The sequence below is a fragment of the Mauremys reevesii genome, linkage group 4 (genome assembly GCF_016161935.1).
Source record: "Mauremys reevesii isolate NIE-2019 linkage group 4, ASM1616193v1, whole genome shotgun sequence".
In the NCBI taxonomy this organism is placed as follows: domain Eukaryota; kingdom Metazoa; phylum Chordata; order Testudines; family Geoemydidae; genus Mauremys; species Mauremys reevesii.
The window spans coordinates 30,372,964-30,400,536 of NC_052626.1; the positions used below are offsets into that span (position 1 = coordinate 30,372,964).

At 41.2% G+C, this 27,573-nt stretch overlaps 1 protein-coding gene across 11 annotated transcripts in view; it reads left to right on the top strand.

Annotated features, from left to right (window-relative positions):
* The first annotated feature begins 6,699 nt into the window (after positions 1 to 6,699).
* CATSPERB (cation channel sperm associated auxiliary subunit beta) overlaps positions 6,700 to 27,573 on the top strand; it is a 92,454-nt gene continuing 71,580 nt past the window's right edge. For 7 of the 11 annotated variants that reach the window (XM_039533596.1, XM_039533602.1, XM_039533605.1 and 4 more), the window contains exons 1-9: positions 6,747 to 6,759; positions 7,449 to 7,533; positions 9,133 to 9,230; positions 11,376 to 11,528; positions 12,871 to 12,931; positions 14,858 to 14,953; positions 17,847 to 17,996; positions 24,694 to 24,786; positions 25,765 to 25,883. In XM_039533596.1, the coding sequence (XP_039389530.1) occupies positions 6,757 to 6,759; positions 7,449 to 7,533; positions 9,133 to 9,230; positions 11,376 to 11,528; positions 12,871 to 12,931; positions 14,858 to 14,953; positions 17,847 to 17,996; positions 24,694 to 24,786; positions 25,765 to 25,883 (858 nt within the window). In that variant the 5' untranslated portion in view covers positions 6,747 to 6,756. Of the gene's footprint in view, positions 6,877 to 7,448; positions 7,534 to 9,132; positions 9,231 to 11,375; positions 11,529 to 12,870; positions 12,932 to 14,857; positions 14,954 to 17,846; positions 17,997 to 24,693; positions 24,787 to 25,764; positions 25,884 to 27,573 lie in introns of all 11 variants that reach the window. The other 4 variants (XM_039533598.1, XM_039533597.1, XM_039533599.1 and 1 more) reach the window with 4 other exon arrangements.

Consider the following 27,573-nt stretch of genomic DNA (forward strand, 5'->3'; position numbering starts at 1 on the left):
TGAAGTTATGAGAATGTGTTGTATGGTTGTCACTAAAATATGCTGTGGGTTTGGGAGGTGCCCAGATACTAGCTCTCCAGAGACAATATCAAGGGAGGTAACCAACACCTGGGTGCGTGCTGAACAGACATCTTCAGCAATTGTCCAGCACAGAAGGTACAATTCAGTGACTCACTCACAGGAGACACACCAGGGTATTGCTTCACCTTGTGACTCTGCAGTGCCCACCAGACATGCCTGGACTTGTGTTCTCCAAGCACATGGACTAAGGGTATAAAACAGGCCAAGCATTTGGCCACTGTTCTTTCTCCTTCTCCCACCTATGCTGGAAGCAACAAAGACACTCAGAAGACTGAAGACTCCAACAGAGGGGATGGGCCCAGGTTTCAGGAGTGAAACCTGTATACTATGAACTGCAATGTCCAGTGGGGTGAGAAAAAACTGCTTAATCTAGATGTTGCCAAGTCTAATAGGGTTGAGAGTTTAGACTGCGTGCTTAGGTTTTATTTTCTTTTGGTAACTAACTCTGACTTTTTGCCTATCACTTATAATCACTTAAAATCTATCTTTTGTAGTCAATAAATTTGTTTAACTGTTTATCTTTACCGGTGAGTTTGCCTGACATGTTTGGTAAGGGTGTTTGCTCAGGTTTACAAAGGCTGGTGTACCAATTAATAAATTTGCACTGCTCATCTTGAGCAGTGCAAGATGGTATATTCCTGAGGTACAAAGCTGAGAGATGGGGGGATCTGGTTGATGCCTTTCTCTGTGTGATTCATGAGTGGCTCTGGGAGCATTCATGCAATCTAGCTGTGTGTGGGGCTCCACATGCGGTTGTGCTGAGTGATAACAGTGCTTGGAGGGGCTTGCTGCTTGTCACTAGCAAAGCATTGTGAGAGAGAATCCAGGTTGGAGAGTTAAGGGAGCACAGCAGTCCCAGGCTGCACACCAGAGATCCAGTCACAGAGGGAATGAACAGAACAGGGCAACCATCAAGTGATCCATCCCGTCGCCCATTCCCATCTTGTGGCAAACAGAGGCTAGGGACACTTCAGACACTGCATTCTGGTGAGAGACACTGCAAATTCTGCAGCAGCATTTACATTTAAAAATGGGAATTTTAAAAATGAATAACATCACAGGGACACATCTGAGTCATTTTGATAATAGATTCCCCACCAGGGGAGGAAGGTCGGGCTACGGATAGGCACACTTGATGGATATAGCTGCTAAAATGAACAACCGTGGAACAGTTAAGTGTTGATATTTATATTAGAGAGACAAGGTAGGTGAGGTAATATCTTTTATTGGACCAATTTCTGCTGTGTAAGCTTGTCTTTCAACAGAATTTGGTCTAATAATAGATATTACCTTACCCACCTTGTTTCTCTAATATCCTGGGACCAATAGGGCTACAACAAGACATTTAATATTGTCATCTTTCATTTTCAGAGTCAGAGTTTATGAGGCAAGTAATTTTTTATGATTTTCTTCAGAGCCTTAAAGACTAGAAATTTTTTTTTTAAATGAGTGATTTTGCAGCAATTAATGGATCCTGTTGCAAATTCTCTAGCCACAGAATTGTGGAATATAGTATAATATTATAAATGAGTAAGAATAAAAGTTGCACTTTTAGTTAGGCCATATAACTGACGGTCATTTCTTAACTTAACTATCTGTGCTTTGCACTGTACAATGCAGATCAAAACAGTTTGACAGTTTAGAAGACATGAAGAAAAGCCAAATGAACAGAGATTCCTATGGAGAAGTTAACTTGGATAATATTTTTCTCTTAAGCGCTTTCATTTATTCCACTTGCAAAATACTCTGTTCTTTGTACAGTAAGGGCCTGATTCCACATTCCATGCACAGCTGAAACTCTCCTTTAGTGTTCAACAGGAGATTTGGTGTAACAAGAAATGTGGGATCAGGCCCAATATGTGTGGTTTTATACACTTTTTTGTGTAAGTAATAAAGTTAGTTGAGCTGCAGCTTTCTCAGTACTTCTGCTGTCCCACTGATTTCTCATTGCTCTATTACCCAGTTTTATTACCTGTTTAACTTGTCACTCTTACTTGGAAACTACTGCACATTTTAAAAGGGCATAGAATGGGTGTGAATTTGTTGCTCATGAAAGTGAGGAACTGCTAGCATAAAACAGGGAACTCATCCCGTAAAAGCTTCAGCTCTCCGGCCCCAGTTTAGCAAATGACTTTAAGTATATGAGTAGCTGCATTGGCTTCATTGCAACTAATGGTTTGCAGAGTCATATCAGATGGCTTAGTGCACTAAGTGACTTTTTACTCAGAGAGACTGACGAGTTTTCACTATTGAAACAATGCACAAGTTGGTAGGACAGAATCTCCTCATACTCCAACCCAGAGGTAAGGTGCCCATCTACTACTGAAAGCTCCAAAACACAAAGCTGAACAGCCACATCTTGCTTTGTCCTTTACACAGTTTCAATAAATAAATAAACCCATGTGTACTCAATTTGCAGGCTGTTTGCAAACTTACATGAGTTTTGTGTTTGCAGGAAAACTCCAAACCTTTGTGATTTTGCCTGGTTTCGCATTTCATTATGAGTATTTCACAGGGCTGTGCTTAACACTATTCTCCAACCACAGCCTGGTTTAGTTCTGAAGTGTATTTTGGTAAAATGGCCTTTGAGGGGGATGGGGAGTTAATGGCAAAGCTAGTGTACTGTGACCACTGCTTACTACACCAGTCATAATTGTCTCACTGTTTCCTTGTATTCCTCCACATCTGTTTGTTATAACTACCTGTTGTTTCTCATCATATACTTTGGGGCAGGGACCAGCTTCTTTTTATATGTGTCTACAGAGTGTCTAGCACAATGAGTCCTTGATCCACGGCTGGGGCATCTAGGCCCTACCACAATACAGAGAGTAGTATTTCATTATTATTTGGACAATTGACCAGGGCTTATTTACAAAACAAAGCGCTTCTCATATCTCTGATGATCATGTGCAACATTTTATTTTAAATGATGATTAAAATGCTTGTTTTCAAGACATGTTTCTTGCTGTAATGTCTGTGGATCGCCAGCTTTTATGTTGCTGAGAGAACGGTCTTTTGTTTTTTTTAGGCCTCAGCGCTTAATTTGACACATTACATTAGCCTGGACTTCCCCCCGTTTTATCTGCTGCCTTCTTTGGAGAGGATTGCATTTAATTTTATTTTTTCAAGCCATTTTTGAGTTTTGCCTGGCTGACCAGCCCCTTCTGACATGTCCACATTCAATTCATGCAGCCTCCATGCCTAGAACAACCTTCTTGGCTGGATCTTCCTCCTCCTCAAGGTCCTTCTTGAAACACACTTCTTTAATAAAGTTTTGTATAAACTATAGCCATAAACATACAACAACCCCTTCCCGGTCTTCCCTGGTGTAATGCTCAAGATGTGTGCACTAACCTAGCCAAGCAGCAGCATAAATCTATTTTCTTCACCCTCCTTCACGATATTCTGTTTGTCTTCTCATGGTGTACCTGTTTTCTTAGTAGTACTGTCTGTAATTTTTTATTGTGGGAGTGCACAGATGCCTGAATCAGGATCCCATTATGCTAGGAACCCCACTCCTCCCCCCACCCCACACACAAAAGATGGTTCCTGCTGGCAAAGGCTTATGATCTAGGAGAAAATTTGAGCGCTGCCCCATGTATGAGACTGTCTGGTGAAATGTTGGCCTTCTAAGGCGGAGGAAAAATAGTTGTGTTCTACTGCTACACAGTGGCTGCTGTGAAGAACAGCAGAGAAACTTAAGTCTTGTCTAAGCTACTTAGTATTGGAATTATGATAGGGACTGCCAGAGCTGAAATCCAAGACCTCTTGTGGTAGGAGGTGTTAGACTAAATAAAACAGTCCCAGCAGTGCAAGACAGAGCCTTATAGCCTCTTGTAATGGAGATTAAACTACACAAAAATTGGCCTCCTAGCTCTGGCTGTGGAATTCCAGTACAGGTGTGTGTCTTCAAGATTTGCTCAGGTTGGGGAAGCTGGTTTCTCTAATATGAATAGGTGAAATAGGCTAGCAACAATAAGTCTCTCTTGAGCCACAATATCTACAACTGGATTTATGTCTGAGAAGACGAGTCCCCAAAGAAATCTTTGTTTAGTGATCATTCTGGAGGGAAAAGAGGTGTTTGATGTGTATCAGTCTTGGAGGGTCTGATACACAAAGTTCAGGTAATGCCAAAGTTGGGAGATGTTTGGAGTCAGTGTTCCAGTTTGGCTCATAGATGAGAGAGCAGGAGAAATTAAATTTGGACCTGGATCAGGATCAGAGTTTTTGGACCCATTATTCCATTTCAGGCCCATTTCTGATTTTGTTTTGAAGAATTCCTGTGCTTCCCTGAAAAAGAACACTCTTCAATTTAAGGGCATCCACTCTGCATTTAGAATTTTTCATTTAATTAACTATGGCATTATTTGTATTGCCCAAGGAATTTACAATCTAAAAACAACTGTGTTATAGAAGTGGTTGGGAAGTTTTCAGCAAATCATTTTTATAAAAAAAAATGCAAATCTGTCTGTTTTTGAAACAGGGTTGGTTTCAGAGAATCTCCCAACTTGAAGAAAAAGTATCAAAATTCTCTAAACCTTTTGCTTTGATGCTTCCTAAATGAAAAATCCCAGTTTTCCAATTCAAACTGATTTTGTTTTGAAATTAAAGTAGACTGAAAAAATTAAAGGAAAAAAGAAAAAATGTTCAAAATAGAAGCAAAATGTTTTGTAATTATCAAAACAAAACATTTAACCAAACTGAACTCTATTTTCAGTTTTCGATCATGAAGATTTTCAAGATTTTGACTTTCCAGATTTCGGATGGGAAAACTTTTTTAAAAATTCTTGAAAATATTCATGAGACAGGATAACCAGAACAAAAAGTTTCTGTCCAAAAGAGTTTACAATCTAAGCATGAGAGAAGAGTCATCTGCTATTGTTCTCTATTCCAAGGAGACAATTTGAGTGCCCACAAACTCAAAACTTAAAAGGAAATCCCATTGTCTAAAGTAGTTTTAATATAATGTGCTGGAGTAGCACAAAAGAAATCAGTGGTTGATGTACCAGAGTTAGTTGTAGAGTAAACTTTGGAAAAGATCTTACATAAATCAATTTACCTGGCTGTGTTGAGGTATACAAACCCCACACTGGGATGGAACCCAACCCCGCAGCTCATGCTCCAACTGGAGACAGGGTTGAAAAGGCAGAAACCCAACTCAGAAGGCTGGAGAGGAATACAGACCTACCCCACAGGCTCCCACCAAAAGGGGCTAGAGACACTTCCCTAAAGTACCAGGACTATATGCTGAGCCCAGCATAGGGGCTGACAATTTGGTTTCCTTTTTATTTTTCCTTATCTGAGACCAGGAGTGTAGGGAGCAGTGCTTGAATTAGAAAAGAGGATTTAAATCCTAATCAGAGAAGGCAGAGAGACAATAATGCTCTGCAGAGTACAGTACTACCTGAAAAGTAAGGCCTGAAGAATAAGAGCAATAAAAATGTCAAAGGTAACTAGAAAGTCAACCCAATTAATATTAATAACAAGGGGGAATGAACTGCAACCCAAAACGGGAAGAACGCATTAGCAACTTATTTGGATAAATTAGATGTATTCAAGTCTGCAGAGCCTGATGCCATTCCCTGCACCAGGTTACCCCTCCCTGTCAAGGGACTCATCGTCCTTTGAAGTAGCTGCTGCAGCATGTGCAATTGCTTATAAAGTCGATCGTGTCTTCTTTTTTTCCTGCCACTTGGGGCAGCAATAATGCTGGAGCTAGCCCTGATCAGAGACATGTGCCGCATTCATTGATTTGAGTGTTCACACTGATGATGTGGTCTCTATTCTCCAGCCATACAAGAATAAAGATGGGCACCTTTATAGAAAGGTGGCATGTTTATAGGAAAAATATATAATGTGAGAGACTTTGTGTTTGCATTACACTTTTAATGATTCCCATTTGATAAGAGGTGTAAGAAATCACCCTATGAACTCAGTAACTTTCATGAGCAGATCAGGAAATCCCATACGTCATATCAAGTTATTTAAAACTTATCCAGTCTCTTTCAATCCCCCTTCTTGTGTGGGCTGGGGAGGAGGATGATTTAATATTGATTCACTCCTTTCTTAGTGATCCCAATCTAACTGGGATTGTCCTTCCTCCCCAGTGAGGAATTTTGCTTTCTTTAATTAAAGAGTCTCTTGGAGCAGAGTAAGGGGTTTTGAGCAGGCAGAGAGAACAGAGTATCAGTTGAGAGAGCCATTGTGTGGATCCAAGAGCAGAATTTTGTCCTAAGTTTTTAGCTCTCTCTGTCATGCAGTGTGTCTGTTTTAATTCTAAAAGGAAAGAAACAGCTCCTGGCCTGGTGCAGGAGCAGCCTGTGTTACAGGATAAGAACCAATGTGTAGATTAGCCTGTGCTCCCTGTTAACTCAGTAATAAAGACATTAATTAAGACAAGCCTGTTGTCAATTATGTGAAAAGGGGTGAACATAATAGCCCCATGCCCGTCAGGGATCTGCACTACCGTTCTCACTGGAGGGACTTCTGAGAGCCCTATGCCTGCTGTTCATGGAAGCATGGCGCAGAAGGGCTGCTGCTCATCTATCTGAGGGGACAGTTGGAAAGGCCAACTGCCATCCTTCAGAATCCTGAAGCTAGTCCCGGGTTAAGGAACTTTTGATTGGCTGTTGCAGAAGATAGGCATGACAGCACAGCCATGCAGATGGGGAAGCAATGGTAAAGAGACCAGTGTGGGGTTGGGGGAAGAGAAGACTGGGTCTATTTTGCTCGCTGTTTTAGAGCTGCACTCAGAGGAAATGAAGTGTCTTGAATACACAAAAAAACAAGACTAAAGTGAGCCAAATGGGGACAGCATAAAGAAGAAAAGATTAAGACACAGAAGGGACTTATCAAGAGTTGGGAAATCCTGATAGTTAAATGCTGTATATTTTATATAACACCTTCTATCCCAGGGTCTCAAAGTGGTTTATAAATATTAGTTCTCACAATGCCCCTGAGAATTCCCACTCTACAGCTGGGAAAATTGAGGCACAGCGAGGCAAAGTGATTTGCCCAAGGTTGCACAGCTAGTCAGTGGCAAAAGTTAAACATAGACCCTAACTACTAGTTAGCACAGTCTGTTCTGCAGCATTCTCTCTACAAGAGAGAATTGCATTGTGGGGCATTGCAGGATTGGTAGTGTAATCCAAATTATAAGGAAAATATGGCACAGAGAAGTCAAGTGAGTTGCTCAAAGTCAGGCAAAAAGCCAGTGGTAGAGAAGGGAGTAGAAGCCAAGAGTCTTGCAAGTCTCTAGCATAATTTTTTGTGAAAAGGCCTCAGTTTCTGTAGAACTGATAAAAGATTCCCATGATATATTGTTAAGATTATAAAATGAGGGTGGCTGTTTTGTTTTGTTTAAACAGATGGACTCACTGGTTTTATATATTGCAGTTGGAGCAATTTTAAAGATGCCTAATCTATCTTCAGGAATCACTTATAATGTGGAAGGCAAGTTGTGATATAGCTCTGTCAGGGGGCTTTCAGATATGTTAACTTACTGGTAGTCAGTGTAGGAGGTGAATAGTTACGGACTCACATTCAGAGATGTAAAGTGGTAATATTGAAACTATCAGTACCATAGTGCTTCGTAAGTCATCATGGGCCTGTCTTGTATCACGTGGCAAGGTACCATAACATTTTTATGCACATTGGGCCAAACCATTCGTTTGTTCAAACTCATTTGATCTCTTCCCCATGCTGATTACTACAGCATTTGAGTGCCTTACAAAGATTCTATAATACCAGTAGTCATCACTCACACTGGATGCCCAGATACTGACATAGGTGAGATGCTTTCTTCCACCTTCAGCTTGTTAGAAGACTGTGCATATTCCTTTAAGATGAATCCATGCATTTGTCACATCCAATCTAATTAATGTAACATTGCTCCTAGAGTTGAAGGTGGAAGTAATACAGAACCTCCAGCTTGTACAGAATGAAGCAGCCTGTCTTTTCAGCAGAAGAAGCCATTGAGATCACATGACAGATTTCTGCATTCCCCTCTCCCTCCCAATTTGTTTTCAATGCCAACTTCTAGGTTTTAGCATTGTTCTACAAAGCCATCAATGGATCACAACCCAGCTTCATTACAAAATACCTAGCTACCCACAACACCCTGAGAAAACTGTATTCTGGTGGAAGCTGACAGATAATGCCCCGAACAATGGCTAGTGAGAGATTCCAAATAATCTGCTTAATTGGGTTATGAGTATTTCGTGGTTGTTTATTATGATAGGAAAGCTTTTGCAAAAAGATGCATCTGGTCGTATCCTTTCAAAGCAGTCAGACTTTGGCTCAGTCCAGTAGCCGCTGGTATTAAATACGAAATCACTGCCCTTGGACCAAGGGCGGCTCTAGGGATTTTGCAGTCCCAAGCACGGCAGGCAGGCTGCCTTCGGCGGCTTGCCTGCGGAGGGTCCTGCATCACACTTTGGGAAAGATATGAACATCTTGGAGAAAGTCCAGAGGAGAGCAACAAAACATGATTTATGAGGAAAGACTGAAAAAACTGGGTTTGCTTAGCCAGGAGAAGAGAGGAATGAGGGGAGACGTGATAACAATTTTCAAGAATGTGAGAGGTTGTTATAAAGAGGTGGGTGAGAAATTGTTCTCCTTAACCACTGAGGACAGGACAAGTAATAGGTTTAAATTGCACCAAAGATTAGAAGTTAGGAATAACTTCCTAACTATCAGGGTAGTTAAGCTCTCGAACACATTACCTTGGGAAGTTGTGGAATCTCCATCAGAGGTTTTTAAGAACGGGTTGGACAAACAACTGTCAGGGCTGATCTATGTTTACTTGGTCCTGCCTCAGCCTATCTGGACTAGATGACATATGAAGGTCCCTTCCAGTCCTACATTTCTATGATTCTATGGTCAGATCCTGATAGATAAGTGTAATTTTTTCAAATGTGCTTGCTAATTTTCCTTATACCTAATACAAGTTAGTACATTACCTTTTTTCCTTTCCAAAATTAATATTTAGCTTTAACAGACATTTCTACAAAGGATATTTCAATGATAAAACTATATTTTTGTCTCCCTCAGTGAAGGAGAATTCAAGTTTCTCTTGCTATACTGAACCATTAGATGATGCAAGCCCAAAGCCCAAGGTCATTAAATTGTACCTGGGTTTACAAAATTTGGTAAGTTCCCAAGAGAAGCTTTATATTTGTAATTGTTCAATGCCTATAGACAAAAAGTACAGTACTGTGCTTAACTGTTCTATTATAATTTGAGGACTGTGAATTAATTCTTCTTAGGAGTTGAAGGTATTACCATATGTGTAAACCTATCATGCATAATAAGGACTTCATTAAAAGTGAAATAATTCACATTAGATTGACTGAATGATGACCTCAAAGTAACAAATTAGATTTGAGAGTTGACCTATAGCATTGAAGAGTGCAATGATCTGGTATCATTCAAAAAGGTAATTTTCCCTAGATTTGCAATGGATTACTGCTTTTACCTAACATCTCAGTGACCAAATAATCTGGATATTTCTTAATCAGCTTACTTTTACTAATGGATATATATAACAATAGACTGGAATTATCCCAGGAGAACTATTCCTTCCAATGAAGAATGGATATATGAAGAATATCCAGATTATTCAGTCACTGCGTGTGTGTGTGTGTGTGTGTGTGTGTGTGTATATATATATGTATATGCATGCAAAAGCAAGCTTTGGTCACTGTGATGGGGTGGAACTCACCACTGTGGCACCTCCTACTGGCTGTCTGGGGAACTAGTTCTGCATCCTCTTCTGGTGGTGTCTCACCCACTGTCACCTCTGCTCTTGGACCCATGTCACTCACAGGACCGTGGTGTCCTCTTCATAACACTGCCCTCCAGCTGCACCACACTCTGGGTTCTCCCCTTCTGGGGGACCTGCAATCTCCATCTAGCCACTTCCCTCAGTGGTAACTGCAGTCCATTGTCACAGGGACACTTCCCATGTAGCTCCAGCACCCTCTTCTGCCCTTGCCTCAGCCTCCAGGCCCTTGCAGCCAGCCAGAAGTTTTCTATAGCTCCCTTGTCTGCAGCTCTTCTTATATAGGCCTGCTGAGCCATGATTGGCTACTCCCCTCAGCCCCTTTCTAATTGGCTGCCTCCGGTGCAGCCTCGCTAGGGCTGTTTTTAACCCCTTTTCTGCCAGTGAGGGGCAGCTGCCCCATTACAGTCACCAATGTGACACTAAAAATGGCACATTGGTTTACTGCACTTACACAGTAGCTCTTTTTAAAGTATATTTGGAGTCATATGCACTTGTATTTCATAGGCAAATCAGGGCCACCCAGAGGATTCAGGGGGCCTGGGGCAAAGCAATTTCGGGGGCGTCTTCCGTAAAAAAAAAAAAAAAAAAAAAAAGTTGCAATATTATAGAATACTATATTCTCGTGGGGTCCCCTGCGGGGCCCAGGGCCTGGGGTAAATTGCCCTACTCCCCCACCACCACCCCCGGGGCAGCCCTGAGGCAAATATGCATTTTCTACTATTTCAGCTGCAAAGGCTACTTAACTGCAGAACTGCATTTTGGTCTGTCTCATGCATCAATGGCAAGCTTTCCAGATTTCAAAATCTTACAGCCAGATCTTGATCTTAAACTCAAGCATGTACTTTATAGGTGTGTAATTGTGCACCTGCAGTCATTTGCAATTGTAGTTTTTGCACACTATCGCTTTGATCATTTGCCTGCACATTTGGATGACCCTGATTGTTCAGACTTGCTTGCACAAATTTGTTTTCCTTTTACAGTTAGTGCATAAAAATCATAGCTTCAGTGTGTAAAACTTACATATAGAAGTGATGGTGCATGTGAAGTTGCTTTCACACAGATAGACAGAGGCCACATTTTGAAAATTAAAGTTGTAATAACATAGGGTTTTGTGTTTAATTAATTACATTGTAATTACCTCTACTGACAGAATCCGAACTCCTCAACTGACCCTGTTCTGTTAACTATGAATGAAGATTCTCCTTCAGCTCAAGTGGTAGGGGACTGTCCTTCTGGAACTAGAGGATCTTATTCATATGCCCACGGCTGACTTGAAGTTCAGCATGGCTGTAATGTGCATTGTAGTGATAACTGTGAAGCCCTAGCTTTGGTCATGGATTTGTTATAATATGTTTATTTGCAGGGCAAATTGATATGTGCAATCAAATCCCACTAATAAATCCACCTAAATTGGCCTATTGAGTGGTTGATCATTTTGGTAACTGAAGCATGTTGGGGGAAGAAAGGTGTTCCCCTGCTAAAAGTTTGTGGGTTTTTTTCCTCCTCAAAGAAAATCAGCTGTCATTTATATAATGTAAATGAGGAGGATACTTTGGAGAACAGAAAAAAGCTTCTTCTGCTATATACCTCATCAGGGCTTGCTCCCACCATTCAGATCTTCAACAGTACCTATTCTGGGATCTTCTACTTCAGAATGAAGCTGGTAACATTTTGTTCTTTTTCAATGCATGTTTGATAAACAGTAATTTGGCAAGCACTGGACAGTGTAAAAAAGCAATTTTAGCCAGTTCCTCTCACGTAACCCTTTTTCCTTCCTACCAGGCTGTTGGATTACCTTTGCATTTCTGTCAGAAGTAGATACAAATACAGAAGAACTACACTTAAATAAGGTTGAGTCCAGTGTAACCCCTTCATTCCTGAGACTTTTTTATAGTTCAGCAATGAAGCGGGGAGAAACGGTAGTAGCAGCTGAGCGGTCAGGTCGGGAGTGGTGGCTTGGGTTATTTCTGAGCTATGAGGTGCGGAATTTGGAGAAGTAAGGAATGGAGTGTGAGAGGCAGGTAGAGAGAAGTGGCACCAAATAGGGAGGCATGGGCAGAGGAACAAGAGGCAAAGCAGAATTCAGGAGAACCTAGGAGAGCTAGCTACAGGCCAGCAAGTCAAAAGACTAGCAAGCTGCAAACCAATTGAGAAGGAAATGCACTGGGTTGGGATCTGGATGGAATGCCAGAGCCTTATCTGCACAGAGAAAGGAAGTGCTGCAACCTTTCAATGTTTCAAGCTATTCTGAATGCACCATTTTAGTGGCAGGTAGGAATTAAAGCATTAAGCCCAGAAGAAACAGAAATTCAGGTTCCGGATGCCACCCTTCTTCCCCACACTTTGTTCAGGCTTTGCAGGCATTTCAGAATGGTGGCTTACAACGCAGAATAAGTATGACACAATCTTATTTCTTCCATTTTGGGACATCAATTGATGAGAGTGTCTGAAATTTCAGCAGTGTTGAATCAGATCTGAATGCTAGTCCTGCTCTGGCTACCTATTCAAGCCATCCCCAGAGCTTTAAATGAGGCCTTATCTACACACACAAGTTGTACCACTATACTGTAACCCCAGAGGGTGACTGCAGCTCGAGCTGACGTACCTGAGCTAGTTTTAATCTTGCTAACTTGGGTACTGGAGCAGGGAAGCCATAGCAGCACATGCTTCAGCATGGGCTTTACAAGCCCATCTGGAACCTGGGTAATTACTCGTGGGGCCAAGCGCACTCTGCCATGGCTTTACGGTGAGGAATGGAATCATGCTTATTCTTTTCAATGAGTTTTATCCATCATCCACATATAAAGTGTGGATTGTAATGAATAAGTACCATAAAAGAGAGAATCTGACAGCAGCTTGTGTGATGGCAGTGCTTCCATTTCATCACAGATGATTTAACCCAAAGTTTTGACACCCTTTGAAAATAATGAGAAAAAGGGAAAAATAAAATGTGTGACTTAGAATCACAGAGAAATAAAATATTTAACTGATTTTTTTAATGAAAGGAAGAAAGTCAGTCTACCTGGACTATCGATATCCCCAGAAGAAATATTACATATAATACAGGTAAAAACTATCTTTTTAGTTACATACATATCACTATCACCATGTTCTCCCTCAACTTCAACTGAAGTTTTACTCTTCTTAATTTCATCCCATTACTACTAGGCTTACCTGCTCTTTGCCTTGGGGGTGGGAGCTAGCACTGGGGCCAGAGACTGGGACAGCAGCGCACGACGCCGGCAGGAGGGGGACATGACACTGAGCCAGGGTCAGGAGGGGTGGGCGGAACATGAGCCCTAGTGGGCCCCCCACACACCCTATGGGCTCACCCCACAGCCTGTGCACTCCAGGTGCCTACTGAGTGGGAAAGGGAGTGGGGGGAGGCAGGCTCCCTGAGCCCTCCTGCCCCCCTACCCAGGGCACTGGATTCCTTCTGTGGTCCCTCCCTTTCATGCTAACTATCCCTCCTGCCCCCGCTCTCCAGGGCATGGAATCCATCCTGTGCCCCCCCCCCGGTCCTTCCTGTCCCCCTCCCATCATCCTCCCATCATTGCCCGCCCACCCAAAATCCAGGGCCCACCCAGTTTTTCTGTCCTAGCTATGCCACTGCTTTGTACCACCCTATGTAAGTCTTTTTCATTCTTGGCCCCCCTCATATACTTGTAGATCATGTCCCCATATAGTAATCTCTGCCCCATTCTGTAAATAGTTAGCCTTGTTAATCTTCCCTTACAAATCTAGTAATTTTTGTTTTCTTTACCTTCATTTAATTTGTTAATATCTTTTTGATATTGAGTTATGCAATTCTGAATGAATTTCAGTGACAGCTGAAGGTGCTCATCACTTAACAAATCAGACCAGAGTTATTTAGGTGCCTAATTTTAGGCACCTATTTTTGAATAACCTTTGCCAATGACTATCTTCTCCTTGGTTGAGATTTCATGACTTCGTAGACAAAATTACAGTGGCATATTGCACTGGAAACTCCTGTTTGTTTTCCACTATCACCTCTGTTTCTTATAGAGTTACGGCTTTCCATATTCATTCCCTGCCTTGTGTATCTGTTTTTCATATTGTTTTTCCTCCTCTGTATTGGTTTTCACTTTCCCAATCTGAATCTTTTTGTTATGTTCTGTCCTCTTTTCTAACATATCTAGAAATATTTCTCTGCTGTCACTGGTGTTCACAGTTCCTCCTAATGTAATATAATCTGTTAATTTCATTATTTGGTTTACTCCCACTTATTTAAAGATGTTAAATAAACCCATGTCAGACTAGATAGACCCACAGCTATATTAGCAGTTGCCTAGTTGGTGGTCCTTCAGCTCTTTTTCACTCTGTGTGGCAGTGTTCGTATCCAAGACAATGCAGATAAATACTTTGACTAGGAGTCAGTGACACACTGTAGCTTTATCTTTTTAAAAAGCCAAATATACTGCATCTTATATATTCTCTGTATTGTGTCACCTTGCTACATGAAATGTTGAGAAAAGAAGCCACATAATGAATAGTCTTTGAGCCAGAACCTGATGCACTTTACTCAGTTTATTTAAGAGACCTTCCCATTGACTTCAATAAGTGTTTTTGCTGAATAAGGCTTCAGAATTCATAGAAACAAGGATAATCATAGAATATCGGGGTTAGAAGGGACCTCAGGAAGTTATTGAGTCCAAGCCCCTGCTCAAAGGGGATCAAATCCGAGACAGATTTTTATCCTAGTTCCCTAAATGGCCCCCTCAAGAATTGAACTCAGAACCCTGAGTTAGGCAGGCTAATGCTCAAACCACTGAGCTATCCCTTTTGGTTCTTTTTATAAACAGGAATATCATGGGAAGTTATTCAGTTTGGGTGGATTCAAGTTATGGGAAAACCCTTGTATGAAGGCAGACTGAAGTATGAAGAAAGAACCTTCTTTGCAAAACACTTTTCTGTTGTGTTTTTAAAAGACTCTAAATGCTGTCCATTTGTATTCACTTTATGTTCAACCAGATATTGCTCCAATAGAGGAATGGTTTGTAAGATTCACCATGCATCATAGATTAAACATGTTTGCTACTGAAGGAACACTACTAGATGTTTTTAGAGGTAAGATACATTTAGAAAGAGAATCATGTAGAATTCTAAAAAAAAAAAAAAGGACCCTGTAAAAATGGAGTTAAGGATGATATTAGTCTGAGTTAAGCTTACACTTAAATCTAAACATTTTAAGATATGGAAACATACTGCTAAGGCACACAAGTAACCTTAGCTCTGCCCTGTAGTGACAACATTAGGGACAAATTGAAAAAAAATCTTTAAAAATCAATTTCTTCTACACATGCTAAAATGCCTTAATCATATTCATATAATTATTGTACAACATCAGTACAGGACAGAGTTCATCTAAAAAGTTCTGTCTGTGGCAAGCTATAACAAGATGATCAGTGCACCTTTTTCAGATAATTTTATTAGAAAACTATGTCCCTTCTGTAGAGCAAGCTAAAGAGCCTTCCTAATTTCTTTATCAAGTCTATTGTCTTGTAACATGGTTATTATTGGAGTGGCTGTCAACACTGCCTAATTAAGTTTGCTCATACTTCCCAGGAAAGATCTCCTGTTTTCAGTTGCTTAGAACTTTGTGAAATTTCAGTGGTTTGGGCTGAAGTTTTCTATGCCTGGTGTCTCCCTCAGGCTGATTTTTTTTTTCAGCCAATATAGTTCAGCAGTTTCCAAGAATGAGGCTAAGAGGAAAATATGTCTCCCCCCCCCCTTAAAAATACTTTGAGATGATCTAAAAGTCCCCCTGTTTTGGAACAGAAACTTAAAATTTGGCAAGGGAGTAGCCTTTGTGTCAGGCCAACCCCTTGTGCTTTTTCCTGACCCTGTGAAAATCTACCCAAATTTGGCCAAGTGTCACAGAGTGCCTCCATAACTACCTGGTAAACCTCACTGCCTGGCCAGTTCAGATGGTTCATAATCTCAAATGTACACCATGCCATTTATCTTTCACCAAAGTGTGAATTTATTTCCCTCTTTCTTCACAAGAATATGCAACACAGGCTAATAGCAAGAACTGGCTTCCCTACAGCTCTCACTCCTCAGCCCTGGCTCGCCTTCTGAGCTGCCTTCTGAGCTGAGCTCCTCTTGCACTGCTGTTGAGTTCCCCTTGCTTCCTGATCGTCCCCTTACATTCTCCCCAGTTACTTTGTTAGCTCAATGATTGTCAGCCAGGTGCTCACAATCCCCAGAAAGTGTGAAATTGCCCTCAGCTAGGCTTCTGTAATGTCAATAATCAGGGTGCTGCTGATAGCATCCTGTCACACCAAGTTATAAACCTTTGAAAAATCACAGTTTGCACATACTCAGTAGAGATGTCTGGACTTTTAACAGTTTGGATCTAGAGATTCCATCCTCCCTGAGCATGTGCCATCCCCTCACAGCTCCTAGTGGTGAACACACTATACATACACCATCCCGGTGGAGTAAATGAGGCTCAGAAGGACTCTCTGTTCCAGTCCTGGGTGGAGCTATGCAATGGAAGTGAGTATACAGAGCTTGTCTCGCCTGTGCTCTCAGGAACACCTCCCACCCACACCCAGGTAGTGTGGGTGAAGAAGCCATCTGATCTGAATGCAAAGGGGACAAAATCTAGAGCAGGGGGAGGGAAAGGAATCGATTGGACAGGAAGTCTGGAGAGACTGGAGTTGAAGAGGGGCGAGAAACTGAGGAGGAGTCAGAAGGGGAGACTAGAACTGACTGAGAGAGAAGATGGGGAGACCAGCTTTTGTGAGAGGAGGGTAGGACTGGTTGGGCAAGGAATGGTAGTTGGAGGAGAGAGACTGGTAGCCAGTGAGGGAAACAGGAGGGGAGGCTGGGAGCCATTTGGCTGGGGTAGGGGTATACTGAGGTTGGACAAGAAGCTGGGGGAAAGGGAGACTGGGAATAGGAATCAGTGTGGGAGGAAGATGGATTGAGGAAGGAGGATAGAGTTCTGACAAGGAGTTGGGATGTGGGGAGAGAAATGGGATTGGCTAGATGGAGACTGAAATGAGGAGCAACAGATTGGATGAAGAACCCCAAGATGGAGACAAGAACTGAGAGCCCATGTAGGGTTGGGGAGACAGATTGTATGAGGAGTCAGGAGGGGACAATTGGGCCTGGCTGGGCAAGAAAGCTGTGGGGTCAAGAAATTGTGAGGAGAAAAAAGGGGGAACTGGTATTGGCTGGGAAAGGAGACTGGAACCAGGTGTGGAAAAAATAGTATGTGAGCATTCAATTAAAGACTATGTCATAATGCATAGACCCAAGGAGGCTAAAATAAAGTTGCATGGGCAACCTTAATTCTGGTACTACTTAACTCTTGAGTGCTTGACTTTGCAATCTCAATAATGTTCTTTTAAATTGTTGTGTGCATAATTTTATTTTAAGCAGCAGGATATGCATTCTCCACTAAGCTTCATGCAAGTACTTTTTGCCATTGCACTTCCTTTTCCATGTGATTAACATGTTTTGTATTTCAATGGCATCCTTCATCTTAGGCCTGGTCTACACCTAAAACACCAAAAATTTTTAACACTCATGAGAGACATAGTTAAGCTGAACTTAAACCCCAGTGTAGACACCGCTAGGTCAATGAATGACTTCTTCCATCAACCTGGCTACCGCCTCTCATAGGAGTGGATTTACTCTAGTGAGGGGGGGAATCCCTTCTGTAACACTGTAACAAGTGTCTATGCTACAGCAGCATAGCTGCAGTGCTGGAGCTGTACCACTGTAGCGTCTGTAGTGTAGGCAAGCCCTTACATATGCGCTCGTCCACGTGCACGTTCTTTCTCCATTGCACTTTAGGTACATTTCTTACTTAGTCTCTTATAACCAAGTATATTTGTATTCTGTTTATCCATGAAATATATAGGACAAATGGTAAGGATGGTTAAATAAACATGCAGTGTATTCATGCTTTGTATATTTTAAACATCTAGACTTTTTTCTTCCGCAGAGCCTCTTCTTCAGTGGCATCTTGGCAAACCAATAAACTCTACTGAAATTGCTGCTTTAATACCCGATGTAATAAATATCACAGTGTCAAAATGCCCCTGTGCTAATGATGTGGCAGTAATTGCTCTTATATGCAATGATACAGTACATGGTAAGTTGTGCATTTGTGTGTTTAAATATATTCACCATAAATCTGCAGACCAGTGCAAGGCAACGTAAGTTGGATCAAACAGTTTGTATTATTCACATACTCTCCCTAGTTTTGAAATAAATAGAACCTCTCGCATTACCTTATGTAAGCATCTGTACCCTCCCTTCCAAAATTAGACAGGTCAGTGACATTGTCTGGCCCAGTGTGCAATCACAGCCAAAAGGTGAAAAAAGAAACCTTCCAAAAAACTATATTTCTATTATGCAAATCAATGATACCTCCTCACTTTGACTGTTGAATTTAGGGTGCATCCCTTCATTTAAAAAATGCAGAAGGAGAAGAGGTCTGGAAAAAAGCAACTGAAATTATCTGAGACATGCAGAGAGATTTAAAAGCCAGCACTGTTTGGAGGAGAAAGAACGAAATAGGATTGTCACCTGACCTAATGAATGGTATAGAAAAGTCTTAATTGGGCACTTCTGTTTTGCTCATTCCCAGAAGAGGGCACTCTATGAAATGCTTTTTTAAGCAACACATAAATAACTTGTGGCTCTCAGTGCCTCAGATTCCCAGCTGTAAAAATGATCTGAAGCACTGAGAAGTGATTGTGGTCAAGTTACATCACTCATCAAGTTGATGGTAGAGTTGGAAATAAAACCAAAGTTGTCCCCCAGTCCAGATATATTCTGATCATCATTTGGGTTCAGGAAAATAATTCCCAATAGGGTAGTGTTGCACACTTCGTTGAATTATGAAGGTTTTAAATCTTCCCCTGAAGAAGCCAGCAATGAACCCCTGCTGGAGGATGGACCATTGGTTGATTTTTAGTATGGCCTTCTATAATTAGATGTCTTTTGGTCCTGATAAACTTGATCACATTTAGAAAATTACTCTGAGGGTATGTCTACACTACCCGCCAGATCGGTGGGAAGTGATCGATCCAGTGGGGATCGATTTATTGCATCTAGTCTAGACGCGATAAATCGACCCCCGAGCGCTCTCCCGTCGACTCCTGTACTCCAGTGCTGTGAGAGGCGCAGGCAGAGTCGATGGGGGAGTGGCAGTAGTTGACTCACCATGGTAAAGACACCACAGTAAGTAGATCTAAGTACGTCGACTTCAGCTATGTTATTTACATAGCTGAAGTTGCATAACTTAGATTGATTTCCCCCCCATAGACCCAGGCTTATACTCTGTTGTACAGTATGGTGAAATTGGCTTTAATATCTCAGACAGACTAGGCCTGAGATGCAAATAAAAGTGAGCACTGCCATCTAATGGTAGATGTAGGAAATGCTGAAAAGTAAAACCAGCACAAACTACCTGGCAGGGGAGATACCAGTAATCTTGTAAAACAAAAACTAAAGTAAAGATACAGATATTCAGTAACTTACTATTGTTTAGCTATATCTGTTGGAAAAAGCAGCAGAGTTTATGGGTAATCTGGTCTGTCACACCATCATGGGAAGAGCTACCAAACCAAATGTTAATCCATTTTAGAGATGGGCAAAATGGTTTTATTTATATAGCACCATTGGTATCAAAGGTGCTTTATAGACATGTAAAATGATAAATTCACAGACCCAAAGATTTTAGACTCCAAATGAACAAAATAGAGGTAGGACAGGAGGGAAGGGAAGCAACAGAAAAGCAAAATGATTGAGCAATTTTAAAAATTGTCTTCGCTCACTTCGTGTGATAAGTATTCTGAGTCTGATGAGTCATCCCTGAGCCTGCATGTTATGAACCTCACCTCTCATCTGAGATAATTACCTGTGAGTCCTAAGGGTCCAGCCAATCAACAAGCCAGAGTCTAACTAGGTGACAGCAAAGCAGGTATAGAGGCTGCTAATGAAAGCAGCCACTCCAGTCTGCTCAACATCACTACCTTGTTGGGGATACTCCCAGCTGCCTGGTAGCTCTGACAGACTGCTACTGCTCCAGTGACAGCCAGATGCCTGCCTGCCTGTCCTGGTGCTTCTTAGCAATTCCATGGTACACGTTTTTTTTAATACATATTGGCCTGAATCCTGAAGTTACTACTCACTTTTTACTCCATTTTTACTCAAATCAAACTCCTTTTGGCATACATGGGAGTTTTGACTGAGTAGAGACTTCAAGATTCAGTCCATTGTGGTCAAACCATAATATAGAGTAGATGAAAGGATTATGAAGAGAGGGCTGAGAGTAGGGATGAGTGAAAGCCTTGCTGAAATAAATACATTTTGAATAGGGATTTGGAGGAAGGTGAATTTGCAAGGCATACTAGACCAGGGAATCTGTTTCAGGCATAGGAAGAAGCATGAAAAGAAGTAGTCTCACAAGTTGTAGGAGATGAGAGGTGGTTTTGCACTTGCTTGTCTGCATATAGACTCATAGACTTTAAGGTCAGAAGGGACCATTATGATCATCTAGTCTGACCTCCTGCACAACGCAGGCCACAGAATATCACCCACCCACTCCTGTAACAAACCCCTAACCTATGTCTGAGTTAATGAAGTCCTCAAATCATAGTTAAAAGACCTCAAGGTGCAGAGAATCCTCCAGCAAGTATCCTTCATATATTCCAGTGTTGGTTGTCAAGATGAATTTTTTTGCTCAGCAGTGTCTGTTGGGGCCGCACTTGCACCCTATGTGTCTTCGTGCCTCCAGCTGAGGACATAAAGAGTTGTTCCACCCCTCTGTTCCTTCTCACCATATGTGGCTACAAGTCAGTCAGAACTTGCAGTGTCCGAGCTTTTTTTGAGTTGTGTGGCCTTTTTCTGTATATGTGAATAGTCGTAGGTAGTCTGATAGTACACACTTAGTGATTAGTATAGTTTTTGACTTTTTTAATAGCATTTCCTTTCATCTTTTTGTGAGGAAACTAGTTTTATTTTGCTTGAGGGAGGTACTTTCAACATTGAGTTCAGTCACTTTATATAATCATAAACCCCAGGCTTTAAGAATTTCCCTTTGTATAAAGCCATAGTGCCGTTAAACTATGGACAACCTAGATGCTATTATGTCTAAGGGAAGGGCATGTCATCAGAGAGATCAGCTGTAAGTCACGTTCAAAGACAGCCAAAGAGCCAGGGAAGCTCAGCTAAAACTTTTTCTGATGGAGAGATTGATGCATCCTTCCTCTGATCATGGATCCTTGATTTCCAGGAACAGAAACATTTGAGCACTCTCATCTGAATGTGCTCCTGCTGCCTCTTCCACTTGTGTCTCTGATGTTCCTGTGCTGAAGGATTTGTTCTCTTCCTCTAGTAAAACATTGGATGGCAGTGGGAAGAAGGAGCTTTTAGAGAAAAGACAGATTTCCTTCTCTGGGTCCTTCTACTTCTAAGGCTCATTAATCTTCTTGAGCATCAGAGGCCAAGGATAGCTCATGAGACAAAAAGGGTTCGACCAGTGCTCATTCAGGCACCAGTCACTTTATCTCAGGACCTTCATCTTTGGTGCTGAAGAGATCACCTGATAAGGACACCTCAGTGCCAAGGCATCTGGTACTGATGTTCCCAGTACTGACTCTTCCAGTAGCCTCTACCTCAGTACTGGTAATGGCAGCTTGCTTACCATAGGCACTGTCATATTAGTACCAAAGATTTACGTAGCATCCAAAGACCTATCAGTCTCCTCAGTAGCAGACCTCCCCTCTGTTACCAGCGGTAAAGTCACCACTGCTAGTACTGGCCACTGTCTCAACTATGATACCGAGTGCATCCTCTGCGAACTAAAACACATTCTGTGGTGGCTCCACGCAAGCCTACTCGTATTGCCTCTCATCTTAAAGAGGAGTATTCTTTTTCCTCTTCTAGCTCTGAGGACAGTAGAGAGCCTTCATCAGCTAAATTGCTAAGGTCAAGGTACTCAGGAACATTTACCCCTGGGAGAGATTCCCCCTGAGAGAGTATTCCATTCATCATGTCAGCAGTTTTCACAGAGTGCCTCATGGTAGTGGCAGCTTCCCTCAGAAATCTATCTATTCAAGTGTTCCCATACCTGGATGATTGGCTTATTCAATTATAGCAGCAAGTTGTGGGCTCCATTCAGCAAACTGCATCTCTCTTTGGACTGGAAATAAACAAAGACAAATCAATAGTGACTGAAAAAAACATAAATCTCATAAAAGCCAGTCTCTACTCCACAATAGTGGTGGCTTATCTACCATCAGAGATTCCAAGCCATTTTAGACCTATGTTACCATCTAAGAGTTCACCCCAAGACATCAGTAAGAACTTGCCTCAGACTGCTTGGCCACATTGCTTCCTGCATGTTCATAAAATCATAGAATATCAGGGTTGGAATGGACCTCAGGCGGTCATCTAGTCCAGCCCCCTGCTCAGAGCAGGACCAATCCCCAACTAAATCATCCCAGCCAGGGCTTTGTCAAGCCTGACCTTAAAAACCTATAAGGAAGGACATTCCACCACCTCCCTAGGTAACCCATTCCAGTGCTTCACCACCCTCCTAGTGAAAAAGTTTTCCCTAATATCCAACCTAAACCTCCCCCACTGCAACTTGAGACCATTACTCCTTGTTCTGTCATCTTCTACCACTGAGAACAGACTAGATCCATCCTCTTTGGAACCCCCTTTCAGGTAGTTTTTTTTTCCATCCACGTTTGAAAAAAAAAGGTGAGGCAAAGTTGCATACATTAGATGGCCTCTTATTACACACAGATAGAACTAGGCCACTCAGATCATCCCCAGACTATTCATAGCATATAGTGATAGGGTTAAGGACCAGGTCTTTTCTACCCCAAGACTCTCGAACTGGATTTTGGTCTGTATCAATCTATGAGTTGGCTTCTGTAATCCCACCATTAAGGGTCATAGCCCACTCTATGAGAGCACAAGCAACTTCTGTTGGCTCTCTGAGAAATATACCAATCATAGACTTTATAGAGTAATAAGCATGGCCTTTAGTTCTCATATTCATCCAACTCTGTTCTGTCATGGAGCATCCAGACCTGATGCTGACTTTGGCAGAGCTGTCCTATGGTCATCATTTAGGGTAGACTCTGAGTACTTACCTTCTATAATTTCACTAGCAGTGAAATATATACTGTATATACACGAGCAACAAAGGAGAAACAATTGCTTACCCTACAGTAGCTGTGGTTCTTCAATACATTTCCCTATATAAAGATTAGACTAAATACATTACACAATCTGCCTCAACCTCCCCCCCATACTCCGTGCTATAGAGTCTGTTAACATCAAGATTTCATGGGGCAAAGAATCTGAGGGGTAGTTGGGGCAACACCACTCTTCAGTCAGAGGCATAAGGATACTCCAACAGACAATGCTGGTCAAAGAATCCATCTAGAGCGCAGCTGGTGCATGCACTCAAAAAGTGGAATATATATAGACAAGACATCTTGAAGAGCCAGTTATTGTACGGTAAATAACTTTTTTTTCATGAGGTAACAAAGCCTGAAACTTCTCCCAAATCTAAAACTAAACCAAATCTACAAAAAAAATTTGAAATATTTTTTCTTTTTAAAACTTTCCATACTCCTCTGCCCTTCCTGCTTTTTGGCCAGGACAAGAAAAGGAAATCTCATGACCACATTCATTAATGTCACAGCATTTCAGAGCCAGATGATCTACTAGAACTCCAGTAAAGCCTGTTTTGTTAAGATTTACGCATTAGTTTTCAGAGTTTTGGATAACAAAAACACTACCTGAAACTTTTTGCAGTTTCTCAGTCACTAATTTCAATGAAATCATAACATCAGTGCTTGAAATACAGACTGAGACACCTGAAATATCTATTGTAGCTGTTCCAAGTTTTCATTACAAACACTGACAGCGGTCAAACTCAGCTGAGGAAAGACCTGATCCCATAAAAGTGAAAGGTAAAACTGGCTTTTAAGGGACCAGGCACTTCAATAAGTCATGACAAACTCAACGTATACATCTTTCACTCTTGTTAGATACATCCTTCCTTCTTCCCTTTTTATCTCTGTGCTGAATGGCTACTCTCATTCCATTGAAATGCTTCCTGAACTTTCAACAATAACCCTCAAAAGCAAGATGTGCTTAATTAAAATCAGAGACGAAATCTGCACTCCTGTAAGTCTGGACCTTCATCTGGTCAGGTGCATTGAGCATTTAGTAAATAAAAATCACAGCTCAGTTTGTGTTCCTAAAAAGTCTGCAAATCCTTAAAATGAGTTCTAGTCTCTGTTTCAAAATAAAATATGGGTCTCATTTATGGTTTCATATCAAAACTATGTGGTACTGATTGATTTGGAAAGTCAACATCTGAACCTTATTGTGGTTTCCCAATCACAGTATGAAAACAGGTAAAACTTGGCAGTTTCAACTGAGTTTTACTTTTGATTTTGGAGTTTCAGACCCAAAATTCAAGTTAAAAGCTCCAAAAAGTGGTTCAAAACCAAAGACAATGGAGTTTCAAACACCTCTGATATCCGTAGCCAGATTCCGGAGTCCTTACTCAGTTCTCATTCACTGAAAAGTTACATAGAAGCTTTTGTATTGAAGTGATCAATAGAAGACAGCATTTGCAACCCTGCAGTTAATCCTATGAAGTCAGTGGGAGTTTTTCCAGAATGAAGAGTATAGGATTTGGCCTCATATGATTGTACCAGAAGATGCTTTTACAAATTGTGAGACATCTGCTTTTAGGTTGACCTTTTATCCTTTAATTGCTACATCAATCTTCTTTTTTTTTTTATTTGTAGGAATTTATTTAGGAGTTACCCATTCTGGATTTATATCTCGAGAAACACAGTGGTTCAATATGACAAACAGCCTGTGTAGTCTCCTAGACGATGGTAATTCCTTCTTGTTCTTAATAATTTAACAAGTGCAGTGTTCATGATTGCTTGGGTGGTACATTCATTACACTGTCATGTGAGAGACTCAAGTCTGCACTTAGACTTGTGTTGACAGAACCGTGATGGGATGCCCTGACCCATTTCTGCCCACATTTTTTGCTGCCCTTGAGGTCAGTAGAGATCATCTTGAATTACATCAAAATATAGCATAATGTGTATGTAATTGTCAATAATAAAATAAAAAAACTTAAGAAATAATAATAAACCAAAATTTATAAATCCATAGCAGGCATGCATAGAGAAGGAAGGCCTGCTTAGATCAGTAGCAAGTAGTAGAAACTAATTTGAAATAGTCTTGGTCCCTTGCTTGACCACATTCTCAATCCAGACAAGAGAAAAGGTAAATATCACAGGTAGTGCTTTGAACCCTGTCAGAGAGAAGAAAAGGACATTACAGAGTTGCCACGGTGGTCCCTACTGGCTAACTGGAGTGGAAAGTGTGCTCTGGAAAGGGCCATCTCCCAGTCCTTTGTAAGATGAGAAGTACTTAAGTACTGGGTGAGTGCTGAGCTGACCTAGGAAGCTCTTAAAGAGTCGGTGCTATAACCTGCAAGACAAAAGGAATAATCGGTTCCTATAGGAAGAAAGATATATGGGTTTTGAAGCTATTCTGAAGCAGCAAAAAAAAACCCTAATTCCACACTACCTATCCTTCTGGCCTTATTTTCAGGTTCAGGCTGGCCAGCTAAATGGCATTAGTGTCAAATTCTAAAACCTACATGATTTGTAAAAATGTCTCTCATGATTTTATATGCTGAATCCAGAGGGGAACTGAGCACTTGTAATGATACCCACAAATGTTCTAAATGGCTAAGTGATTCTTTGGCTTGCGTGTAGACTATAGTCATGACAGATGTTTGAATGCACAAAACAAAGCAGTGATTATTCATAATGCTGTTTTTTCTCTTCCATAAGACTGTGCTGGCCTTTCACTTGTGAATATAATCTTAACGAATAATCATTTAATAATCCTCACTACATTGGGCCTTTTCATTAGTCAAGATCTACGCTATCCAACCGGAAGGATTTTAAATGTATGTGAGTTTGCTTATAAATTAAGTAACTTTTAAAGCCATATTTGTAAAGCTTAAGACAAATAAAAATTTGCACAATTGTGCAGTTATTTTTTGAGAAATCCTCATGGAAATATAGTAAGGGAGATTTTAACTTGTGCGACTAGTGGGATTACCTTTTTCTCAGCCTTTTAACATGAGATTAGGAAATTAGGAATAAAGGAAGATTCAGGATTGTTAAAATTCAGAATCAGGAAACACAACTGTCCCATAGCATAACAATTAATTTGTAGAGTAATCTTATTGTAAGAATGTTTTGTGAGAAATGTAGCACATTTAGTCATGCTCCTGTTAACTATTTATTAGATTAATAAACTTTAATGCCAGAAGAGATCTTTTGGGTCATCTAATTTAAACTATCCATACAAGAAGTTCCTCTGTTAGTCTGAAAGCAGGGTTTTCAATGGACTTGCTAACTTACATGTTCTGAAACCCACATATGGATGGGTTGACCAGAGTTGCTTTGCCACCATAGCAAAAGGATTGGGTCCATCTTTGCAAATGATTGGCTGTGCCACAAGTAACGTGGCAAGGCCAATTCATTTGATCAGCACTAGTGGTAAGTGGAAGGTTGGTTGATCACTTAGAACTTGATGCTGCAAGATGCTGAGCCTTCTGGTCTTCATCCAAAAAAGCACTTAAGCACATGCTTAACTTTAAGCGTGTGAATAGTTCCACTGAAGTGAAAGATATTAATTCCTACTTGCAGGCTCAATCTTTTTAGTCACATACATTTACTCTCTATAAGCAACTTATTTCATTATGTCCCTAACTGCTTACAGTGGACCAAATCTCTGAAATCTTCTGTTTTTAACTCCACACTATAATGCTTTCTTAGGGTGTCCAGAACTGAGAGTCACCTTGTTACCCTCATCCCTGCATCAGTGAGAAAGACGTGCTTGTGCTGAATTGGTTGTCTGCTCCCTGACACCACCAGTCTGTTAGCTACTCAAACAATCTCCTTCGAGCATTACCAGCCCTTACTTTGCCTTGCAGGTACAAAAGGTAGACTCCAACTCCTCAGCCCCTCTAAAAGCAACCCCTGCAGTGTTCAGCCCCATCACTGGATGCTTTCAGAAATTACCAGGTTCGCTGTCACCAAAGGGAACTATATACAGTACACATCAGCTTGTTTGATTCAGCTGACACTTTGCTTAATAACACAGGGATGTATTTATAATAAAAACGAGAATAAGTTTATTCACAAAGAAAAGAGATTCAAAGACTCAAATGAGACAGAAGTATAAGATGCTTCTTAAGCCTGGTCTACACTAGGCGTTTAAACCTGTTTTAGGAGCGTAAAACCGATTTAACGCCACACCCGTCCACACTGAGAGGCCCTTTATATCGATATAAAGGGCTCTTTAAACCAGTTTCTGTATTCCTCCCTAACGAGAGGAGTAGCGCTAGTATCGGTATTACCATATCGGTTTAGGATTAGTGTGGCCGCAAATCGACAGTATTGGCCTCCGGGCGGTATCCCACAGTGCACCACTGACCGCTCTGGACAGCAATCTGAACTCGGATGCAGTGGCCAGGTAGACAGGAAAAGCCCCGCGAACTTTTGAATATTTCCTGTTTGCCCAGCGTGGAGCTCCGATCAGCACGGGTGGCGATGCAGTCCGAAATCAAAATAAAAAAAGAGCACCAG